Source organism: Stenella coeruleoalba, assembly GCF_951394435.1.
Source record: "Stenella coeruleoalba genome assembly, chromosome: 3".
Classification (NCBI taxonomy): domain Eukaryota; kingdom Metazoa; phylum Chordata; class Mammalia; order Artiodactyla; family Delphinidae; genus Stenella; species Stenella coeruleoalba.
The window spans coordinates 139,421,534-139,443,375 of record NC_137148.1 but is presented as its reverse complement, the minus strand read 5'-3'; the positions used below and the strand labels follow the sequence as shown (position 1 = coordinate 139,443,375).

Here is a 21,842-nt window from a genome sequence, read left to right as displayed (position 1 = left end):
TCTGACTGCTTCAATTTTCAGTGAAGTATGTGGTAATGCCATCAGCTGAGGGTGATAAGGAATGAGGGATACATGAGTCAGGACTTTGAGGAGAGGCCTGAGCTAAAATTATATGTTATCACTTTTTAGCTAATGTGGGGAAACTTTTTAAACTTTTTTAAAAAATATTTATTTATTTATTTTTGGCTGCATTGGGTCTTTGCTGTGGCGCACAGGCTCTTCTCTAGTTGTGGCACGCAGGCCTCTCTCTAGTTATGACACACAGGCTTAGTTGCCCCATGGCATGTGCGATCTTAGTTCCCTGACCAAGGATCGAACCTGCATCTCCTGCATTGGAAGGTGGATTCTTAACCACTGGACCACCAGGGAAGTCCCCTTTAAAACTTTTTATTATAAAAATTTTCAAACTTACAGAAAAGTTTAAAGAATAGCTTAATGGATACCATTATACCTTCTACCTAATATTGTTTGGTTATTATATCTTATTAGTTTTATTTTCATCTAAATCAACACTTCTACTTTTTTAAAAGAATTAAACCTTTATTTTTTTTAAGAGCAGTTTTAGGTTCATAGCAAAACTGAAGGGAAGTTACAGAGGTTTTTCAAATACCCACCGCCCTCACACATGCACAGCATCCCCATTATCAACATCCCCCATCAGAGTGGTACATTTGTCACAACCGATGAATCTATGCTGACAAATCATAATCACCCAAATCCCATAATTTACATTATGGATCACTTGTGCTGTTGTACAGTCTATGGGTTTAGACAAATGTATAATGACATGTATCTATCACTGTGGTATCATACAGGGTATTTTCACTGCCCTAAAGATCTTGTGCTCTGCCTATTTATTCCACCCCACCCTTCACCCCCTGGCAACCACTGATCCTTTTACTGCCTCCATAGTTTTGCCCTTCCCAGAATGTTATATATTTGGAATCATACAGTGCGTAGTCTTTGCAGATTGGCTTCTTTCACTTAGAAATATGCATCTAAGATTCCTCCTCTAGGACTTCTCTGGTGGCGCAGTGGTTAAGAATCCACCTGTCAATGCAGGGGACACGGGTTTGAGCCCTGGTCCGTGAAGATTCCACATGCCGTGGAGCAACTGAGCCCGTGTGCCACAACTACTGAGCCCGCATGCCACAACTACTGAAGCCCGCATGCCTAGAGCCCATGCTCCACAACAAAGAGAAGCCACTGCAATGAGAAGCCTATGCACCGCAACCAAGAGTAGCCCCCGCTTGCCGCAACTCGAGAAAGCCTGTGTGCAGCAACAAAGACCCAAGTCAGCAAAAAGTTAATTAATTAATTAATTAAAAATAAAGATTCCTGCTCTATGTCTCCTCATGGTTTGAGAGCTAGTAATTTTTAGAGCTGAATGAGCTTCCATTGTCTGGAGGTCTGGATGTACCACAGTTTATTTATCCATTCACCTACAGAAGGATATCTTGGCTGCTTCCACGTTTGGACAATTATGAATAAATCTGCTATATACATATGTGTGCAGGTTTTTGTGCAGACATTCCTACTTTTTTTTTCCGTCACTTTGGCTTTTTGAAGATACCAATGATGATACCAATTATCTGATTATTTTCTTCAGGGAGTCATTTAATATTCCACTAAGCTTTGTGTTTTCTGTAAAGTGAATTTTTTTTGAGACTTGATTAGATTGACGATGCTGTGTATTCCATATTGTAACACATTAGATGACAAAAGATCATCTCAATATTAGTGATTTTATGTTTTCCCATTTGTTAGAGTGGTACTTTTTTTACCCTTTGCAATAGTAAGTCATCTTTGGGGTCCTACTTTGGAATCTGTAAATATCCTGAAACCTAACAACTTTCACCAAATTGCCTCCATTGACGTTCCTCATCTAAATCAATTATCACATCGGATGCAGCAAAGTGGTAAAGATGGTGTTTGAATTCATGAAATTCAGTGAGCTCATGTAGGAAGAGAGTGTGGATAAAGAAGAAACGGTTAATCCCTTACTCACCCCAACAGTTACAAGTATAGTGCAGGATGGTTCAGCAAAGGAGTGAGGAAAGAAACAGGTGAAAGGAAAACCAAGGAAATGGCCTCAGCGGTCTAGAAATGAGAGCTTTCAAGAAAGAGGAAGTTGTGAATTAGAGTAAGATGGAACTAGAGAAGTGTCCATTGGATTTGGCAAGATAGAATTCACTGGAGAAATTAGCAGGAGACTTCACAGAGGACTGGGGACAGAAACCAAACTACAGTGGGTTAGAGTATATGAGAACTAACAAAGGAGAAAGAGCCATACTATGTACCTTTTTCAGAGGTGGCTTTAAGTATCTCTAGCTTAGGCATGTCAATAAACATTTATTGGCTTTCACAAATTTTACATTTTTTTTTTTCCTTTGGTCATTTCTCTCAATGTGAGCTTTTTTTATTTTTAAATGTCCTAATGTCAGTGGATTATTTTTTTAAATTTATTTAATTAATTTATTTTATTATTTTTGGCTACGTTGGGTCCCCGTTGCTGCACACGGGCTTTCTCCAGTTGCCTCGAGCTGGGGGCTACTCTTCATTGCGGTGTGTGGGCTTTTCATTGCAGTGGCCTCCCCTGTTGCAGAGCACGGCATCCAGGCACGTGGATCCCAGCAGTTGTGGCTCGTGGGCTCCAGAGCGCAGGCTCAGCAGCTGTAGCGCACAGGCCCAGTTGCTCCACAGCATGTGGGATCTTTCCGGACCAGGGCCCGAACCCATGTCCCCTGCATTAGCAGGCGGATTCTTAACAACTGCGCCACCAGGGAAACCCCTCAACGTGAGCTTTGAAGTGTAGCATGGTGGGATAAGATCTTGAAATACTAACCTTCATGGTTTTTACATTTCTTACTGCACTTCCTTAATTTTTCCTACCCAGGTGGCAAGCATCCGTAGAGCCAGGAGGAGAATTAGGATGATTCAAGTGAAAGTACACAGAAACAGCAAATATTTTTTCTGCTGTTGTTATTCTCTTGAATCTAGAGCTAACAGGGACAGTGAAGTGAATGGGGGAGGGAGAGGATCAATCAATTCCGGCTCAGGGAGAATGGATAAACGTTACTGTGACTGAGCTGGAGACAGAAGGTATTGAAGCCACCCTCTCTGTTGTAACAGTCTCCAGAAAATCTAGTCGACAAAATTTGATTTGTGATTGAGGTTCAGATGACTTCTAACTTAAAGGACTATTGAATGAGCTAGACTTGGAGTCCTAACTAAAACCTTTGTAATGAGAGTAGATGTCTCAATGTCTTTAGACCCTGGGGCCTTATGTTTTACACTGCCTCCACCCTCCTGGGCCCCACCCTGTACAATGTGGTGTGTTCATGTAGAAGTCATGAATGGCAGCAAGAAGAGAGGATGTGGTAGAAGGGTTCCAGGGAGAGTGGGGAAGGTGGCAGGGCATCCCAAACTGCAGACAATCCCCTCTTGTCATTAGTGTGGAGCATGGACGGGTATTCACGGTTATGGGCTATGATGGAGAGATAGGGCCTGACTGGAACTAGACACACCCCAAGCTTCTCATCACTTGGATTTTTACCTGTCAGTCCAACACACACAGGCCAGGTCCTGCATGTTCCTTGGCAGGCAGCATGGCAAAAACCTTGAGGCAAAAGTTTGGAGGCTTAATAAACAGACCGAAGTTTAGCTCATTCCTCCCAAAGAGACCTCATCCACCCACTCAGTACACTCTAGCCTGACACTCCCTCAGGAATGCAGTCCACTCATATCAGAGCTGAATTCTGAAAGATCTAAAATCTCTCCCTCTTCTTTTGCAGAAAGCCAGGACTATTACTACTACTACTACTACTAACTACTACTACTTAGCAACTTTATGGAAAGCTAACCTCATTGGCCACTCACTCACGTAGCTGGTGTTAACTCTTGCTGGTCATTTATTATCATCTGTACCTTCATCCCCATAACACTATTAAAGCTGCGCTCCTTTTTCTTCAGAGTAGTTAAATGACTTTGTAATGTTACATTTATAAGGATGACTGATTGTCTTTCTAGCTATACTGTAAACTCTGAAGACAGGAATTGCCTTGGTTCTTTCTATAGCCTCTAGCACAGTGGTTATTTAAAAAATCTTGATAGTTGCTAAATGACTCTAACATTCGGGCAGATCTCACTGATCCTAAAGATCAATTACCATCGGCACAGTCATCATTTCCAGATGTGTGTCTCTAGCTCAGAGCCTTTTCCTGAGGGCGTATGTATGCAAGATTCTACCTGACATCTCCACTTCCTCAAATTCAGTGTGTATCAAACCGGAAGTGTCAACTTGCCTATGCAAATGTGCTTTTTTAACCCAAGTTCTTTATCTCAAGGAATAGTATGGTCTTTCCTCCAACTTCCCAAGCCAGAAAGCCTTGAATTCTTCCTCAGGCCAGAGGCCACATTTTACCCTTACATGGAGTATTGTTTTTTTTTTTTTAAGCAACTAGACAGTGTCTAACTATATACGAGGTATTCATAAATAGTATTGGATGAATAGTCTGACTTCAGGTTTATTCCCATTCAATTAATTTCCTACTCAGCAGTCAGAGTGATGTTCTGAAACACATACCTGTTGCTGCTCTAATACCCTTTAATGGCTCACCATTGTCCACAGGTTAAAGATCAAACTCTTATTGCATGTTTTGCTCTTTATGATTCACACAATCAGATCTACTTACCCTTGCAGTTTAACTCCTCACCACTTTTCTGCTGGTGATACTGAATGTTCAGTTTCTCAAATATGCCAAACTCTCCTACCTTCCCATTTCATGTAATTTACATTTGCACTGAATCCTTATATCCCCAGCCCCCTTCATCTGACTCACTCCTACTAATTCTTGAGGTTCTACCTTAGCACTCACCTCCTGACCTGACCTGGACAAGGTTAGAGACTCCTGGCTAGATCACTAAGTACTTAGCTAATCAAGCACGTACTTAATCAGGCACTTAGTTAATCAAGGACTACATTGTCTTTTGCTACCAAACAGTTTTGTAGAGAATATTCTTATACTGAATTCTATCCATATTTGTATGGATATCTGAAAGATTAAGTCCTAGAAGAGGAATTTCTGGATCAAAGAGCACATGATTTTTGACTTTAACAGATACTGTCAAGATGATTTTTATGGGGACTTCCTTGGTGGCGCAGTGGTTAAGAATCCACCTGCCAATGCAGGAGTCATGGGTTCGAGCCCTGGTCCGGGAAGATCCCACATGCCATGAAGCAACTAAGCCTGTGCACCACAACTACTGAGCCTACACTCTAGAGCCTGTGTGCCACAACTACTGAAGCCCTCGAGCCTAGAGCCCATGCTCCACAACAAGAGAAGCCACTGCAATGAGAAGCCCACGCACCACAACGAAGAGTAGCCCCCACTCATCACAACTAGAGAAAGCCCACACGAAGCAGCAAAGACCCAATGCAGCCAAAAATAAATGAATAAATCAGTTAATTTTAAAAAACGATGATTTTTATGATTAAGTTGTATGATATGCCATTTCCTCCTACCTTCACCTTAGTGTGTCATCAAAGTTTTGATCAATGTTAATCTGATATGGAAAGATTAACATTTCATCTTACTTTGCATAACTTGTATGATGAGTAAGATTATCTTCTCAAAAATGAAGAACATTTGCATTTCTTCTTTTAAGTTACATCTGTATGGATCTGGTTTACTTATTGATTTAAAAAAGCCTCTAATCAGAGGAAATTTGCATTGCATGACTTTGTGTTTGTCATTTTATTATGGAATTTTTCTACATCCAGATTCTTTTACTTTTTAAGAAATCACAGCTATCTTTTCTGGCTTCATAATCTTCTTTAGAAAGCCTCTCCCTTTTGAAATTATAAAGACATTCTCTCACATTATCCTGTAATAGTTTTCTAGTTTTTTTAATTAAAAAAAATTTTTATTAGAGTATAGTTGACTTACAATGTTTTGTTAGTTTCTGCTGTACAGCAAAACAGAAATAGAGTCACAGATGTAGAAAACAAACTTATGGTTGCCGGGGGGTGGGGGGCGTGGGGGTGGGGGTGGGGAAGCACAGCAGGGTGAAGAGGGATAAATTGGGAGACTGGGATTGACAAATCCAGTCATATCAAATATGATATATATCAAATAGATAACTAACAAGGACCTACTGTATAGCACAGGGAACTCTTCTCAATACACTGTGATGATCTATATGGGAAAAGAATCTAAAAGAGAGTGGATATATGTATATCGTTGTTTTTTTTTTTTTTAATTTAAATCTGGAGTTTATTTTTGGTTCGAGAGTGAGGTAAAAGATGCAACTTCTTTCCAACATGCGGAAAGCCAGTTATCTCAAAATCATTTGTTGAATAATCTACATTTTTAGGAAATTCCACCATTGTTATTTTAATTTTCTTTGTGAAGTAGAAGTTGCTATCATCTGCTGAGGGGAGGTGGTAAAGTCTGAGGTTTGAGAAAAATTCAAAATGGGAAAGAAAAAGAAACAATAATGTTAGATGACATTAAGAGCCTAGTTAAGGTAGAAAGCAGGACCTTGCCATGGCCACCAACTCTGAAATTAGACGATTTTCTTTAGTAGTGCTTGACGGCCTGGGTACAAAAGCATAAGATACAGACATTTGAATCTGTGAAGTGTTGAATTTAATAGGGAGGTGAGAGGAAAAAGAATGGAAAGATAGAGGGTAGAGTGATGGAACATTGAGTCTAAGATAAGTAGTAAAGGGAATTAAATAGAAGGTAGTCTGGTAACAACTCACTCTAAAACCTTGTGGCTTAAATGGCAACATCTATTTTGTCCACAAATCTGTAATTTGGGTAGGGTTCAGCCCAGGCCATTCATTGCTGCTTCACACCTGGGGCAGGTAACTCCAAGGATGGGAATCAACTGAAGGTGAATGGCTTCCAAGAATGAGTATCCAAGAACACGAGGGAGACACTGTATCATCTTTGATGAATATGGTAGACAAGCTAATGACTCCACCACATATGCCCACATCCTAATCTCTGGAACCTGTTAATAGGTTACTTTACATGGCAAAAGGGACTTTGCAGATGTTACTAAATTAAAGACTTTGAGATTGGGGGATTATACTTGATGATCTATGTGGGTCCAGGGTAATCAAACGAGTCCCTATAAGAAGGAAGCAGGAGGGTCAGAATCAGAAAAGATGTGACAGTGGAAGCAGAGATTTGAGTGATATGCTTTGAAGAGGGAGGAAGGGGCAATGGACCAAGGAATGCAGGTGACCACCAGAATCTGAGAAAGACAAGGAAACTGATTTGTCCCGGGAGCCTCCAGAAAGAATGCAGCCCTGCCAACACCTTGATTTCAGCCCCATAAGATGCATTTTAGACTTCTCACCTCCAGAATTTTTAGATAATAAATTTGTGATGTTTTAAACCACTAATTTTGGGGTCAATTTGTTACAGCAGCAATATGAAACTAATATAGATGACTTAGCTACTGAAGTTACATAGTGCCACTTCCACTATAGTTAATGGGCCTTCCCAATTCATGGCGTGGGGAGGAAACAGACCACTGTCTCGCAATGGAAGAGAATGTCACTTCAAAGAAGAGCGTGTTGGTTAGGAGATATTATTGTGGCCATCTCTGGAAAATATTATCTGCAGTAGGAGGAAAATTGGGATCAACTTGATTAGTTAAGACCTATATGTTCAGAAGCCCAGTCTTCAGGAGCTGAGTACTTGTAAATCTTTATTAGGGCTTAACCGTGAACACTTTCCAATATGTGGCTTTTCAAGATTGGGTGCTTCTCAGAAATTATAGGCACTCTGGAGTAGTGTTAGCCAAAATATGGGAATATATTTTGAAGCTGTTCCAAATATCTATTAAAACCGCTAATAAATGGAATTTAGTACTTTATATAATGAGATAAAGGGGTTGTCTACCATTTCATACTCGAAGGATTGTATAATGCTGGGGATGAGAGGGGTTAGGTGGGGACAAGAAAATAAGGTTTGGGACTTGACATTCTCAATCTGAAACCATCATACATGTGGTACCAAAGATTCCTCCTAACAACTGTCCCATTTTCCTCATAATCTCAAAAGGGAAGAAATCATTAGCATCTACAAAAAAGGGCATTTTTTTTCCTTTAAGGGATTTTCTTCTGTTAATAATTTAAAAACACACACATTCTGAAACCCTCCCCCCAAAACAAAGCTCAAAATTTCCTAAGAATGAAAACTAATTTCCTTTGAACACATCTTAACTAAAAATAATGCATGTAAAAATGAACAGGTCTTACTAGTCTGTCAAACAGAGTGAAGTAAGTCAGAAAGAGAAAAACAAATACCTTATGCTAACACATATATATGGAATCTAAAAAAAAAAAGGTTCTGATGGCAGGACAGGAATAAAGATGCAGACATAGAGAATGGACTTGAGGACATGGGGAGGAGGAAGGGTAAGCTGGGACGAAATGAGAGAGTAGCACTGACATATATACACTACCAAATGTAAATAGATAGCTAGTGGGAAGCAGCTGCATAGCACAGGGAGATCAGCTCAATGCTGTGTGACCACCTAGAGTGGTGGGATAGGGACGGTGGGAGGGAGACGCACGATGAAGGGGATATGGGTATACGGACAGCTGATTCACCTTGTTATTCAGCAGAAACTAACACAACATTGTAAAGCAATTATACTCCAATAAAGATGTTAAAAAAAAAGAATTAAACACACACACACACACACACACACACACACACACACACACACACAAATGAACAGGTCTTAGGTCAATAAAAAATAAATCTAAAAAAAAAAATCCCCAAAGACCCCAAAAAGTTCTTCAGAAGTAAAGCCATTTAAAACCAGTAGCCCAAGAGACAAGAATAATCACAATACTAAAACTTTAGTTTCAGAATGAACTACTTTTTAAGAGCTTTACTGAAGTATAACTGACATAATAAACTGTATGTATTTAAAGTGTACAATTTGGTATGTTTGATATACATACCCATAAAGTTGTCACCATAATCAAGATAGTGAATATATCCATCACACACAAAATAATGTCACCTTTCTTATTCCTGATATTGCTAGTTTATGTATTTTTATATTCTCTATCAGTCTAGCTAGATGTTTATCAATTTTATTGGCTTTTCTCAATGAATTATTTTCATTGATTTTTCTCTATTGTTTTTTCGTTTTCCTGTTTACTGATTTCTGCTCTGACCTTTATTATTCCTTTTCCTCTACTTACTTTGGATTTAAGTTGCTCTTTTCTTTCTTATTTCTAAGGTAAAAGCTGAGGTCATTGATTTGAAACCTTTCTTTTTTTTGAAATATAGGCCATCAGTGAAGTAATTTTGTGCTAAATCTGCTTTAGCAGCATTTCACGTTTTGATATGTTGTGTCTTCACTTTCATTCTGTTCAAAATAGTTTCTAATTTCTCTTTTGATTTATTCTTTGACCAGTGGCTCACTTAAAAGTGTGATAATTGATTTCCAACCATTTATGGGTTTTCCAGAGATTTTTGCTATTGATTTCTAATTCAATTCTATTGTGGACAGAGAACATACTTGGTTTGACTGGAATCCATTTAAATTTATTGAGACTGTTTTCATGGTCCAGTGTATAACCAATCTTGGTAAATTTTGTGTGCTCACTTAAAAAGTATTCTGCTGGTGTTAGGTGATGTCTATAAATGTCAATTTGATCAAGTTGGTTCACAGTATTTTTTAAATCTTCTATGTTCTTTCTCATTTTCTATTTATTTGTTCTACAATTTAATGAGGGAGGCTATTGATATCTCTGACTATAATTACAGATTTTTCTATTTCTCCTTGTAAATCTATCAATTTAAAAAAATATGTATTTATTTTTGGCTGCGTTGGGTCTTTGTTGCTGCGTAAGGGCTTTCTCTAGTTGTGGCGAGCAGGGGCTGCTCTTCTCTGCGGTGCGCGGGCTTCTCATTGCGGTGGCTTCTCTTGCTGCGGAGCATGGGCTCTAGGCGCGCAGGCTCAGTAGTTGTGGCACACAGGCTTAGTTGCTCCGTGGCATGTGGGATCTTCGCAGACCAGGGCTCAAACCCATGTCCCCTGCATTGGCAGGCAGATTCTTAACCACTGTGCAACCAGGGAAGCCCAAATCTATCAATTTTTGATTCATGTATTTTGAGACCATGACTGGGTACATAAATGTTTAGATTTTGGCCTCCTGATGAACTGACTCATTTATCATTATGAAATGAACTTCTTTATATTCCCAGTAATATTCTTTGCTCTGAAATCTATTTTGTCTGATATTAATACAGCTACTCTAGTTTTTGTTTTAAATTGGTTAACATTATCATGGCATATCCTTTTTTTTTTTTTTGTGGTAAGAATATTTAACAGATCTACCCTCTAAGAAAATTTTAAGTGTAAAATACAGTATTTTAATTATAGGCATGATGTTGTAGAGCAGATCTCTAGAACTTACCTTGCATAACTGAGATTTTATGCCTGTTGATTAGCAACTCCCCATTTCCCCCGCCACCCAGGCCCTGGCAACCACCATTGTATTCTCTGCTTCTATGATTCTATTTTAGATACCTCATATAAGTGGAATCATGCAGTTTTTGTCCTTTGGTGATTAATTTAGTTTACTTGGCATAATGTCCTCAAGATTCATCCATTTCTTGCACATGGCAGGATTTCCTTCTTTTTAAAGGATGAATAAGATTCCATTGCAGGTATGTATCACATTCTCCTTATCCATTCCCACATCTTGGCTATTGTGAATAACAACACAATGAATGTGGAAGTGTAAATAACTCTTTGAAATCCCGATTTCAATTATTTAGGATAAATACCCATAAGTGGGATTGCTGGATCATATGGTAGTTCTATTTTTAATTTTTTGAGGAAGCTCCATCCTATTTTCCATAGCGTCACACCATATTAAATTTCCACCAACAGTGTATAAGAGTTCTATTTTTTCTACACCCTTGCCAATACTTTCTTTGCTTCTTTTGTCATGCAGAAAGTTTTTAGTTGCATCTAATCCCACTTGTCCATTTTTGCTTTGCTTGACTGACCTTTTGGTATCATAACCAAGAAATTGTTGCCAAGACCAATGTCATTAAGTCTTTTCCATGTTTTGTTACCGTAGTTTTAGTTTAAGGTCTTACGTTTAAGCCTTTAATCCTTTTTTAGTTGACTTTTGTGTAGTGTAAGATAAGGTTACAATTTCCTTCTTTCGCATTTGGATATCCAGTTTTCCCAACACTATTTGTTGGAGAGACTATTCTTTCCCCATTTCCAAACGGAATTTGTCTGTATTGCTGTTGAATCAGTGTGTTTGTGGGAGGAAGGAGGGCCCAGGTCTTCCTCTCCCTTCAGCATGGTGTATCTTTTAACACCCTTGTACTTTTCACCTGTTTTTGTCATTATATTTGAAGTGTATTTTTGTTGGCAGCATATAGTCAAGTCTTGCTTTTTAATCTAATTTGATCATTTCTGCATTTTAATTGAGGTATACAGACCATTTACATTTAATGTGACTATTGATATGGTTAAGTTTAAATTCATCATACTGCTATTTGATTTCTTTTTGACCCCTCTGTTCTGTTTTCCTTTTCCTTTTTCTGCCTTTTTTTGAATTAATTGAATATTTTTTTATGATTCCGTTTTATCTTCTTTGTTGGTTTATTGGCTACAAGTGTTTTATTTTAGTGATTGTGTTAGGGTTTACAGTACACATTGTTAAGTTACCAGTCTGTCTTCAAGTAACATTATACCACTTTACATATAGTATAAGGAACTTACAATCATATACTTGCATTCTCCCCTCCAGGGCTTTGAGCTATTGCTGTCATACTCTAATTTTAAGTATGTATAAACTACAGACCACATTGCTATTCTTTTTGTTTAAACAGTCAATTATATTTTAAAGACACTAATAAGAAAAAAGTTTTTTATGTCTGAAAGTAAGTTTTCATCTTTGCTTCTGAGAACTATTTTTGTTGAGATAGTTTTAGGTTGAGTTTTTCTTTATCATTGCTTTTCAGCAATTTGTGATGTTTCATATTTACTGTTCCTAGATTTCTAGTTTTCATCACATTTGGAAATGTTTCCACCAGTATTTCTTCAAATGATTTTTCTGTCCCCTCCTTCTATCTTCTGGGAACTCTGATTACATATATATTAGGCTGCTTGAAGTTGTCCCAGAGCACCTTGGTGTTCTGTTCATTTTTAGAATCTTGTTTTGATTAGATGTTACTTTAAAATTTACTTTTTTGAGTGCTTGATATTTTTATAAGCCTATAACTTTTCTTGAGCTTTGTTCTGGGATGTAATAATTAAGTTTCTTAGAGTCTGATCCTTTTGGGTCTTCCTTTTAAGAGTTGTTAGGTGGGACTAGAGCAGTGCTCATTTTAGTACTAATTATTCCCCAGTACTGAACACTTCTGTATACCCTACTCAATGCCCTATTAATCATGAGGTTTTCCAGTTTGGCTTGTGGGAACAGGCAGTATTTTCTAGCCTGTGTGAACTTTGAGCACTGTTACTTTTAATTTTGGAGGGTGGCTCTTCCCTAGGCTTCAGGTAGTTTCCTTATATATACGACTAGTCAGTATTCAGGTGATTACTTGAGGGACCCTTTGTGTATCTCCAGAATTCTCTCTCCCTGCAATTTTCTCCTTTCTAGTACTCTGTCCTGGAATCTCTAGCCTCTTTCTCATCTCCCCAGGTCTCAGTTCTGTCTTTTCAACTCAGTTAGTTCGGTGGGCTCTGCCTGGGTTCCCCTTCCCTGCATCATAGTTTGGAAACTCTCTCAAGGCTGTAAACAGCGAGCAACTGTAGGGTTCACCTTGATTTTCCTAAACTCTAAGGGATTGTTGTGTTTCTTATCTCATATCTAGCATCTTGAAAATCATTCTTTTCTATATTTTGTCATTTTGGATAGTTTTAGGGGTGTGTGTGTGTGTGTGTGTGTGTGTGTGTGTGTGTGTGTGTGTGTGTGTGTGTGTGTGTGTGTGTGTGTGTAGGGTAGGAGGAGGAGCAATAAATCTGATTGCTGTTACTTCATCTTGGCTAAAAGCAGAAGTCTTGAATTCTTTCTTTTTTTTTTTTGCAGTACGTGGGCCTCTCACTGTTGTGGCCTCTCCCGTTGCAGAGCACAGGATCCAGACGCACAGGCTCAGCGGCCATGGCTCTGCGGCATGTGGAATCTTCCCAGACCAGGGCACGAACCCGTGTCCCCTGCATCGGCAGGAGGACTCTCAACCACTGCGCCACCAAGGAAGCCCTGAATTATTTCATTTTATTAGACAATTTTTCTAATTTCTACATTTCCTAATATCTAATAATATCTAATAAAATAATTTATTATGAAAAGTTATTCTTACTGTAATAGTTTCTGTTGGTCCATCAATGGGGAAACATTACAAAAAAGATGGACTATAATATCATACCAACTGTGTTAATCAGATATTTTAGATGGAGAATGACCACTTTCTAAGTAGTATATTACCATTAGTGATTCTGGAGACAAGTTGGGGAGGGGAGGGCACAGACAATAAACACAGCTTAAATAGAAGGATTAACGTAACTTCATATAATACAAGTTGTATAATTGGGTCAATGACTTAATGTGTGATTTTATTTCATATTACTTAAATATAAATCAAACACCCAGGAATCAGGCAGATGCCAAGTAGCATAAGACAAATTCTCTAAAGAGGTTATGAGCAGAGTTTCTAAGAATTAACCGCAGTTTGTTAAAAATGCAGATTTTCAGACCAAATCCCAGATTTTAATTTAGGAGGACTGGGATGGGGTCTAGGAATCCATAAATTATTAACCAACTCAGTGACTTTGGTAAGAGATAAAGAGGTTGCTACAGAATTAAGCACACCTTTATTTCTTACTTGAACAGTATAAATGGATGATGGGCAGGACAGAACGAACATTATTAGGAGAATCAAAATAGAGGCAAGCCCAAGCCAAGGTATTTTAGCCCGTAAGGTTCAGATTAGACAAGGCCTCCAATATCAAACTAAAAAACCTGGGGATTAGAGTCTTGAAACCACCTAAGGTTTCAGAATACAGAAATAATAGTTTGAGAGTCAGCATTTTTAAAAGAATATTGACTTGATGGGATGAGCTGCAAAGCTGGAAAGCCTGTCAGAAGGTTTAGAATGAGGTAATAAGGGTGAGCATCAAGGAAGAAATACTGACAATAGAAACTAAAATGTCAGAGACACTTAGTAAATGTAAAAATTCTGAACTTCCTTTCACATATGTAAGGAGAGGAAGTTAATATTAAATACGAGATTTAAAAATATTCATTACAAACAATAATAACAACAAAAGTAGCAACAATAACAATAAAAATAATAAGAATCAAATAATCTTCAACAGGCTTTTCAGATGTTTACTTGCATGATTCTTGAAACTCCATTAAGAGCTTAGGAGCAGTTTGTATTGCCTGAAAGGAGTATTAAACAGCAGTGTTAGTTTTCTAAATTAAAATGAATTCATCAGTCATTATGAACTAAAAACAGGCACCTTCTATCTTCTCTAAGGCAGATGAAGCAATGTGTGCGCTCTTTAGCATAATTTTATTTATATTTCTTCATTCACTATTTCAGCCAATTTCAGTTTATTGTCAAAGATACAGAGATTTGTAGTCAAGAAAGAAGGAAAATCTACTTCTTCAAAATTACAAATTGGACATTTAGGTTAAAAATGCCAAGTGGGGGGCTTCACCGGTGACACAGTGGTTGGGAGTCCGCCTGCCGATGCAGGGGACACGGGTTCGTGCCCCGGTCCGAGAGGATCCCTCGTGCCGCGGAGCGGCTGGGCTCGTGAGCCGTGGCCGCTGAGCCTGCGCGTCCGGAGCCTGTGCTCCGCAGTGGGAGAGGCCACAACAGTGAGAGGTCCGCGGACCGCAAAAAAAAAAAAATGCCAAGGGTATGATAGAGGGATTAACTCTGGTAGGGGGAGGGTAGGAGCAAAAAAGTCAGACAAGGTTTCAAGGAAGATATAACTTGAGCTGGGCTTGAAGGACAGATGGGATTTGAAGAAATGGAGAATAGAGAGTATGGAAGCAGGAAAGAAAAGGCATTTTATACAAAAAATCTCAGTAAGAATTTCTTTTATATCAGAAACTGTTAACAAATTTTCACAAAGATGGATAACTTGCTCAATGCTGTGAAAGGAAATCCAAAGGAAGATGAGACTTATGGACATTTATTCATTTCTTACCTTCTTTTAGCGGGGTTTTGAGAACAAAATTTTCTTTACTTTCATGAAGAAAAGACTTTGAAGGATCAAAGTGTTTGATACCCAGAACTTTATTCAATTCCTCCTGAAGTTTTGTTTCATGTTGTTTTCTTTTAGCAAGTTGAGCGCGGAGTTTTGACACCTCCTATATAAGAAAAAATACAGTCAATAAATAATTATTGAAGATCACGTTGGTGAAATACATTACCAATGTTACCGACAATTCCAAAGTTGTTCATTTTTCGAAACTTAATGGCAAAAGCCTACTAGATATAGGCTTTCAGACTATAAATTACAAAACGACTTTGAACAGCTGCGACAAAGAAGACAAGTCATTTAAATCTTCTTGTCCCTCTACAGATACAAAACTATGTTTCTGATAAAAGTTCAACACCAAATTAAATGCTGAGATCCACTACAAGCATGATATCATGAGAAGCTCTGCTGACCTGTTCCCTAGTGATATAAAAAATTATAAAAAGGCAACCAATTAAAGCCTCTGAAAATGGTCTTAAGGTGAAACAGCAAGTGAAGAAATATTTATTCAAGCAGATCCACAAAAAGGTGGTTAAAAAAGGCAGCGGTCTATTGTGTTTGAACCAGTCCTGTTCCCTTTCTCTCCAATCCCTGCTTAGCGAAGCAAAGACTTTACATCAGACCCTTGCAGCCAAGTGCACAGGGCTCCCTCTTTCCCTAGCTCTCAGTCAGAGGCTTTTCCTGCCAGGAGGAGCAGGACATCAGCATCTCTCATCTTGCCCCCCAGCTACCTGTTGCTCTGAACCACAGCAAATGTTGTTGAGAGGTGGAGGGTCTTTTCTTCCAAGGAATGGAGGCCTTATCTCAGGTGCACAGTGCTGAAAATACTGAGACCCTGATCACCCTTTCCCTGGCTCATGAGACAATGGTTTCAAACCAAGAGAGGCAAGGTGAGAGAACCTCAGGGTGCTCCCCATCTCTCTCTCCCCCCAAGTCTACTGAGCATCTAGCTACTGGGACAGAGGTGTCATTCAGAGAAAAGCTTGCCATTGTCCGCAAATCCAGCTCTGAAGCCTGGGCTCAGAAATTTTGCCTGGTGGGAGAAGCAGGCTATAAAACACAGAGCTCCTAATTTATTCCCAAAGGATCTGACTTCACTTGCAACAGAGCTTAGAGAAGTTCAAGCTGAAGGGTGCTCTCAAGAACAGTAGAGGGACTTCCCTGGTCGCGCAGTGGTTAAGAATCCACCTGCCAATGCAGGGACACGGGTTCAAGCCCTGGTCCGGGAAGATCCCACGTGCCGCAGAGCAACTAAGCCTGTGTGCCACAACTACTGAGCCTGCGCTCTAGAGCCTGTGAGCCACAACTACTGAGCCCGTGTGCCACAACTACTGAAGCCCATGTGTCTAGAGCCTGTGCTCTGCAACAAGAGAAGCCACCACAATAAGAAACCCATGAACTGCAACGACGAGTAGGCCCTGTTCGCCGCAACTAGAGAAAGCCCATGCGCAGCAATGAAGACCCAATGCAGCCAAAAAAAAAAAAAAATAGAATAGTAGAGTTTGTAGTGCAAGGGAATTGGAAAGTGATTCAAAATGTAGGCTAGGACTTCCCTGGTGGCGCAGTGGTTGAGAGTCTGCCTGCCGATGCAGGGGACACAGGTTCGTGCCCCGGTCCGGGAAGATTCCACATGCCGCAGAGCGGCTGGGCCCATGAGCCATGGCTGCTGAGCCTGTGCTCCGCAACAGGAGAGGCCACAACAGTGACAGGCCCGCGTACCGCCAAAAAAAAAAAAAAAAAAAAAAATGTAGGCTAAATGGTAGGCTGTCTGTTTTGTAGAGGAGAACTGCTGAATGAGACGACAGGGAGGAGCCCTCCTGGAGTACTGACATAAGACACAATTCCAACAAAGGAGCCAGAATTAGATTGGATTAGTCTGTACAGCAACTTATTATGCCCCAGGGCATTGTTGAAAATAACAGAGGGATAAGCCAGCAGCTATGAGTGTTTGGGGAGAGAGGAAGACAGCCTTACCAAAACCAAAGTCATCTCAGGTGACTGTGGGCACACCCCAAACTGAACCTCCCTCAGTAGCAACATCAGAGGCACAAACTACTGGGGCTGGGGAGGAGGAATACACTTCACTAAATAAGAAATAATAACATACCTGGAAAGGGATAGCAGTACCCAGAGGTGCTACCACATCTTACCTAAAACATCTATTTTCCAACAAAAAATTACAAAGTATGCAAACAGGAAAGCATGACCTATATACTGGGAAAAAGCAGGCAACAAAAACTGTCCAAGAGAGTAATCGGATATTGAATTTATCCAAAAAAGATTTTAAAGCCATTATAAACATGTTCGCAGAAGTAAAGGAACTAAAAAAAGGGAGTATACTCAAATTACTAGAATCAGAAATGAAAGAGGGGACATTACTACTGATATTACTAAAATAAAAAGGATTGTAAGGGAATATTATGAACAATTGTATACCAACAAATCAAATAACTAAAATGAAATGAACAAGTTCCAAGAAATCCACAAACTCCTGAAACTGTCTCAAAAAGAAATAGTCAATCTGATAGACCTCTAATAAGCAAATAGATTAAACTAGCAATCAAAAACCACCCACAAAGAAAAGCCCAGGTCCAGATGACTTTACCACTGAATTCTACTACACATTCAATAAAGAATTAATACGAGTTATTCACAAACTATTCCAAAAAAACGGAAAGGATGAAACACTTCCCAGCTCATTTTATGAGGTCAGCACTACCCTAATAAAATAAAACCCACCCCACCCCAATATCAATATCAACAGAACTAAATGTGATTTTACAAACCGATTTGAGTTGGCTATTTTCATCTTTCAATTTCACAACATGCTTGATTTTTTGCTTTAGATTCTGATGACCCAATAATTTAGCATACGAGTCTCTTAGTTTATTTAGCTGTTCCTGAGCTGCACCATGTTCATTCAACAAAGCCTGTTTCTCTGCTTCAAATGCATCCAGTTGTAGCTGAAAAATACATTTTTTTATAAAGTTAAGATTTAAACCTGCTAAATCTTACTTGACTCATATAAACTATAAGTACAACTAAAGTGAAAGAAAATAAAAAGGCAAAAGATAAAAAAAAATTATGCTGACTTACTCTTAGGGTTCTCCATAAATTGACCTTTTTTTTTTTTTAAATTGACTCTTTTTAAAACAAGTTGTTTTTCATTTCAAAGATCATTATTAAAACAGAGGGAAAGAAATGAGGAAAGAAGCCCTGCTAGCCAGCCTAATCTGTATCAGCCACATCATCCCATTATAACTAATACTGTCTTCTGACTCTATTTAACTACCAAGATTAGCATTTATCCTTTTATGATCAGCGTATTAGAGAAACACTGAGAAAAATCATTACAAAGTAAGTGTCACAAATTTACATAGCTTAATGATCAAAAGTTCACATCAGCAGAGCCTTCTAAGCTATTAACTTTAAGAAGCTTATTAAAAGGTAATTTAAAAATTTTTAGTTTCAGTTTTGGCTGCCTTGGGTCTTCGTTGCTACACACGGGCTTTCTCTAGTTACGGTGAGCAGGGGCTGCTCTTCTTTGCGGTGGTTTCTCTTGTTGAGAAGCATGGGCTGTAGGTGCGTGGGCTCAGTAGTTGCGGCACACGGGCTTAGTTGTTCCACGGCATGTGGGATCTTCCCGGACCAGGGCTCGAACCCACGTCCCCTGCATTGGCAGGCGGATTCTTAACCACTGCGCCACCAGGGAAGTCCCTATGCATACATTTTTTTAATGTAATCTTTATAGGCTTAAAATTTACCTTTTAGGGACTTCCCTGGTGGTACAGTGGTTAAGAATCCGCCTGCCAATGCAGGGGACGTGGGTTCGAGCCCTGGTCCGGGAAGATCCCACATGCCGTGGAACAACTAAGCCCGTGTGCCACAACTACTGAGCCCACATGCCACAACTACTGAGCCCACATGCCGCAACTACTGAAGTCTGCGTGCTCTAGGGCCTGCATGCCACAACTACTGAGCTCGCATGCTGCAACTACTGAAGCCCACTCACCTAGAACCTGTGGTCCACAACAAGAGAAGCCACAATGAGAAGCATGCATACTGCAATGAAGAGTGGCCCCCGCTCACCATAACTAGAGAAAGCGCACACACAGCAACGAAGACCCAAGGCAGCCAAAAAAAAGAAAAAAAAGTATGCATAATAATGCAATAAAATTTATAGGCTTTTTAAAATAGGAAGTTAAATTGTTACTGTAAAGGCACAGCAAAATGATCTTTCAGAAGAACCATGTCACTTTCATGACTGACAGGGAACAACATGAATTCTTAAATACAAGTAAGCTAAGGCCTAATTGACAGACCTGAAAAGGTTTTGTTTTATTATATAATTCTTCATAGAGGAGACGCCACTTATTCATTTCCTCAGTTAATTCTGCCGTTGATTTTTCTTTTCCAGCTTTTCTGTAAGGGAAAATTAAATTTTAAACCATAGTATACTAGAAAAAATAACTGAGACACATGGCATTTCGGTTCTAAACCTAAATTACCTTGCTTCTCCCTTTTCCAGTTGTTTCTTAAAGTCTTCGCCTTGTTGCTTGAGTTGGTTCTGCAAATCAGTTATTTTTTTAAGAGAAGAAACTGTGATTTCTTTAACTTCTGCTTCTTTAAGTGTTGATTTGGTCTGCAGATCTAGAAGCATCCTTGGGTTTGAGAGAGAAGAGTCCACTAAACAATTTACAGCCATTTTAGTTTCTTTAACTCAAGCAACTATCAAGAACTGTGCTTTTTTAACTGTGTAAATTCTTAATTTGCAATTGAAGATCACACAAAGCAAGCCATGGGACTACAGTTTCCTGCGTCACTTAGTAGCTGGCTTTCAACGACATTAAATTGTCTTAATGGTTCTCAGGTCACAGATGTCACCAGGTTTTATTTTTCCCCAATACCTTGCATATTCTTGATTTGCATTCTCAGTTGCCAATATCTCATGCTGAACATCCTCTGCACTTTTCTCAGCCTTGGCTACTTTTTCGTGAAGTGACATGTTCTCCACCTTAAGATCTTCTATCTCACTTGCTGCTGATGTTTTATAGCTTATAAAAAAGAAAAAAGGTTAAAGGATTTTTCTAATTGCTGTATGCAGGACAAACCTATAGCTGATTAGCTTATATTTTATGCACTTTTAGGCAGGGGTCCCCAACCCCTGGGCCATGGACCGGCAGCGGTCTGCAGCCTGTTAGGAATAGGGCCGCACAGCAGGAGGTGAGCTGTGGGGCGAGCTAGTGAAGCTTCATCTGCCACTCCCCATCACTGGCATTACTGCCTGAACCACAGCCCCGCCCCTCCCAGTCCCAACCCCATGGAAAAACTGTCTTCCATGAAACCAGTCCCTGGTGCCAAAAAGGTTGGCGACTGCTGCTTTTAGGTAAAACAAATAAAATCTTATCTATTTTTGCATTTGCATGGGTAAGAATTCAATGTTTTGAAGTCAGTACTTATATGAACTTATATGACACATGCTGTTCATTTAAAGAGTCAAGTGCCTACTATGTGCGGAAACTAGGCCTAGAGATGCAAAGAAATCAACTACCAAACATCGAAATTATCCCCAAACAAAAAGCCCACACATCCTTCCACCTATTGTCACAGACTTTATCATCCTGTGGGTAAGAGAGGGAAAAAAATGCCCCCACAGGTCTTTGCAAAAAAAAAAAAAAAAAAGGAAAAATAAATATATATAATTAAATTTGTAGTAAGTGTTTTGAAGGAAAACTACAGAACACCTTAGCTGATAGATATGGAAGAGGCCTTTCTGAGGAATTTACAGTTAAGCTGAGACATGATGGATAGGAAGGATTTAGCTAGCCAGTTGGGGACAAGTATTTCAGAGGGAAAAGATGCATATGTGCTCAGAGACAGGTAGAACACAGTCCATAAAGAGCTGGGACTGGAGTCTAATGAACAAGAGAGGCAGGGGCAGAAGCAAGAGGCATGAGGCCAGTCATCACTGGTGGGGCACAGTGAGTGGGATTACCTGAGGGATAAAGGAGAGACATCAAAGGTCTCTAAGTAAGTGTGTAGATTATTCTAGAGATACGTGGAGAACTGATTGGGGAAGGGGCAGGAATGCTAAACTGGAGGATTAACTAGAAGGCAACTATTTTTCAGCTCAGGTGAGTGGTAAAAGAATCTTGAACCAAGGAGTTGGCAATGGTAAGATATGAGCTCTCTTTTGGAGGCAGAATTGAAAAATTCAAGAAATAGATTGGATGTTGGGAGAAGGGGAGAGAAAATGATCAAGATGACTCTAAGATTTATGGAACGAGAAACTCAGAAGATGGAGATATCACTGACTGGGCTCAACAAGAATGAGAAACTAGAGGGAGAAAGAGGTAGAAAGGAGATCAAGAGCTGTTTTGGTCAGGTTAATCTTAGACGATAGTGAGATATCTACTTGCAGAAGTCAAGTAGGAAGCTGGATACATGGGTAGGAAGCTGAAAGGATAGGTCTGGTTTGAAGAAATAAATTTTAATGTTATTAGCATACTGATGGTGAGTGACATCATAGAATGGTTGAAAACTTCTTAAGGCAGTAC

The 21,842-nt window shown here is 39.4% G+C and overlaps 1 protein-coding gene across 1 annotated transcript in view; it reads right to left on the bottom strand.

The window, feature by feature from the left end:
- The window catches only part of HMMR (hyaluronan mediated motility receptor), a gene marked incomplete at its 3' end in the record, with an annotated part of 44,117 nt that overhangs the window by 629 nt on the left and 21,646 nt on the right, over nt 1-21,842 (bottom strand). The window contains exons 13-17 of the mRNA XM_079918613.1: nt 20,193-20,339; nt 19,794-19,946; nt 19,608-19,707; nt 18,072-18,248; nt 15,232-15,394 (exon numbers count right to left, since the gene is read on the bottom strand). Coding sequence (XP_079774739.1) covers nt 15,232-15,394; nt 18,072-18,248; nt 19,608-19,707; nt 19,794-19,946; nt 20,193-20,339 — 740 coding nt within the window. The remainder of the gene's footprint in view (nt 1-15,231; nt 15,395-18,071; nt 18,249-19,607; nt 19,708-19,793; nt 19,947-20,192; nt 20,340-21,842) is intronic.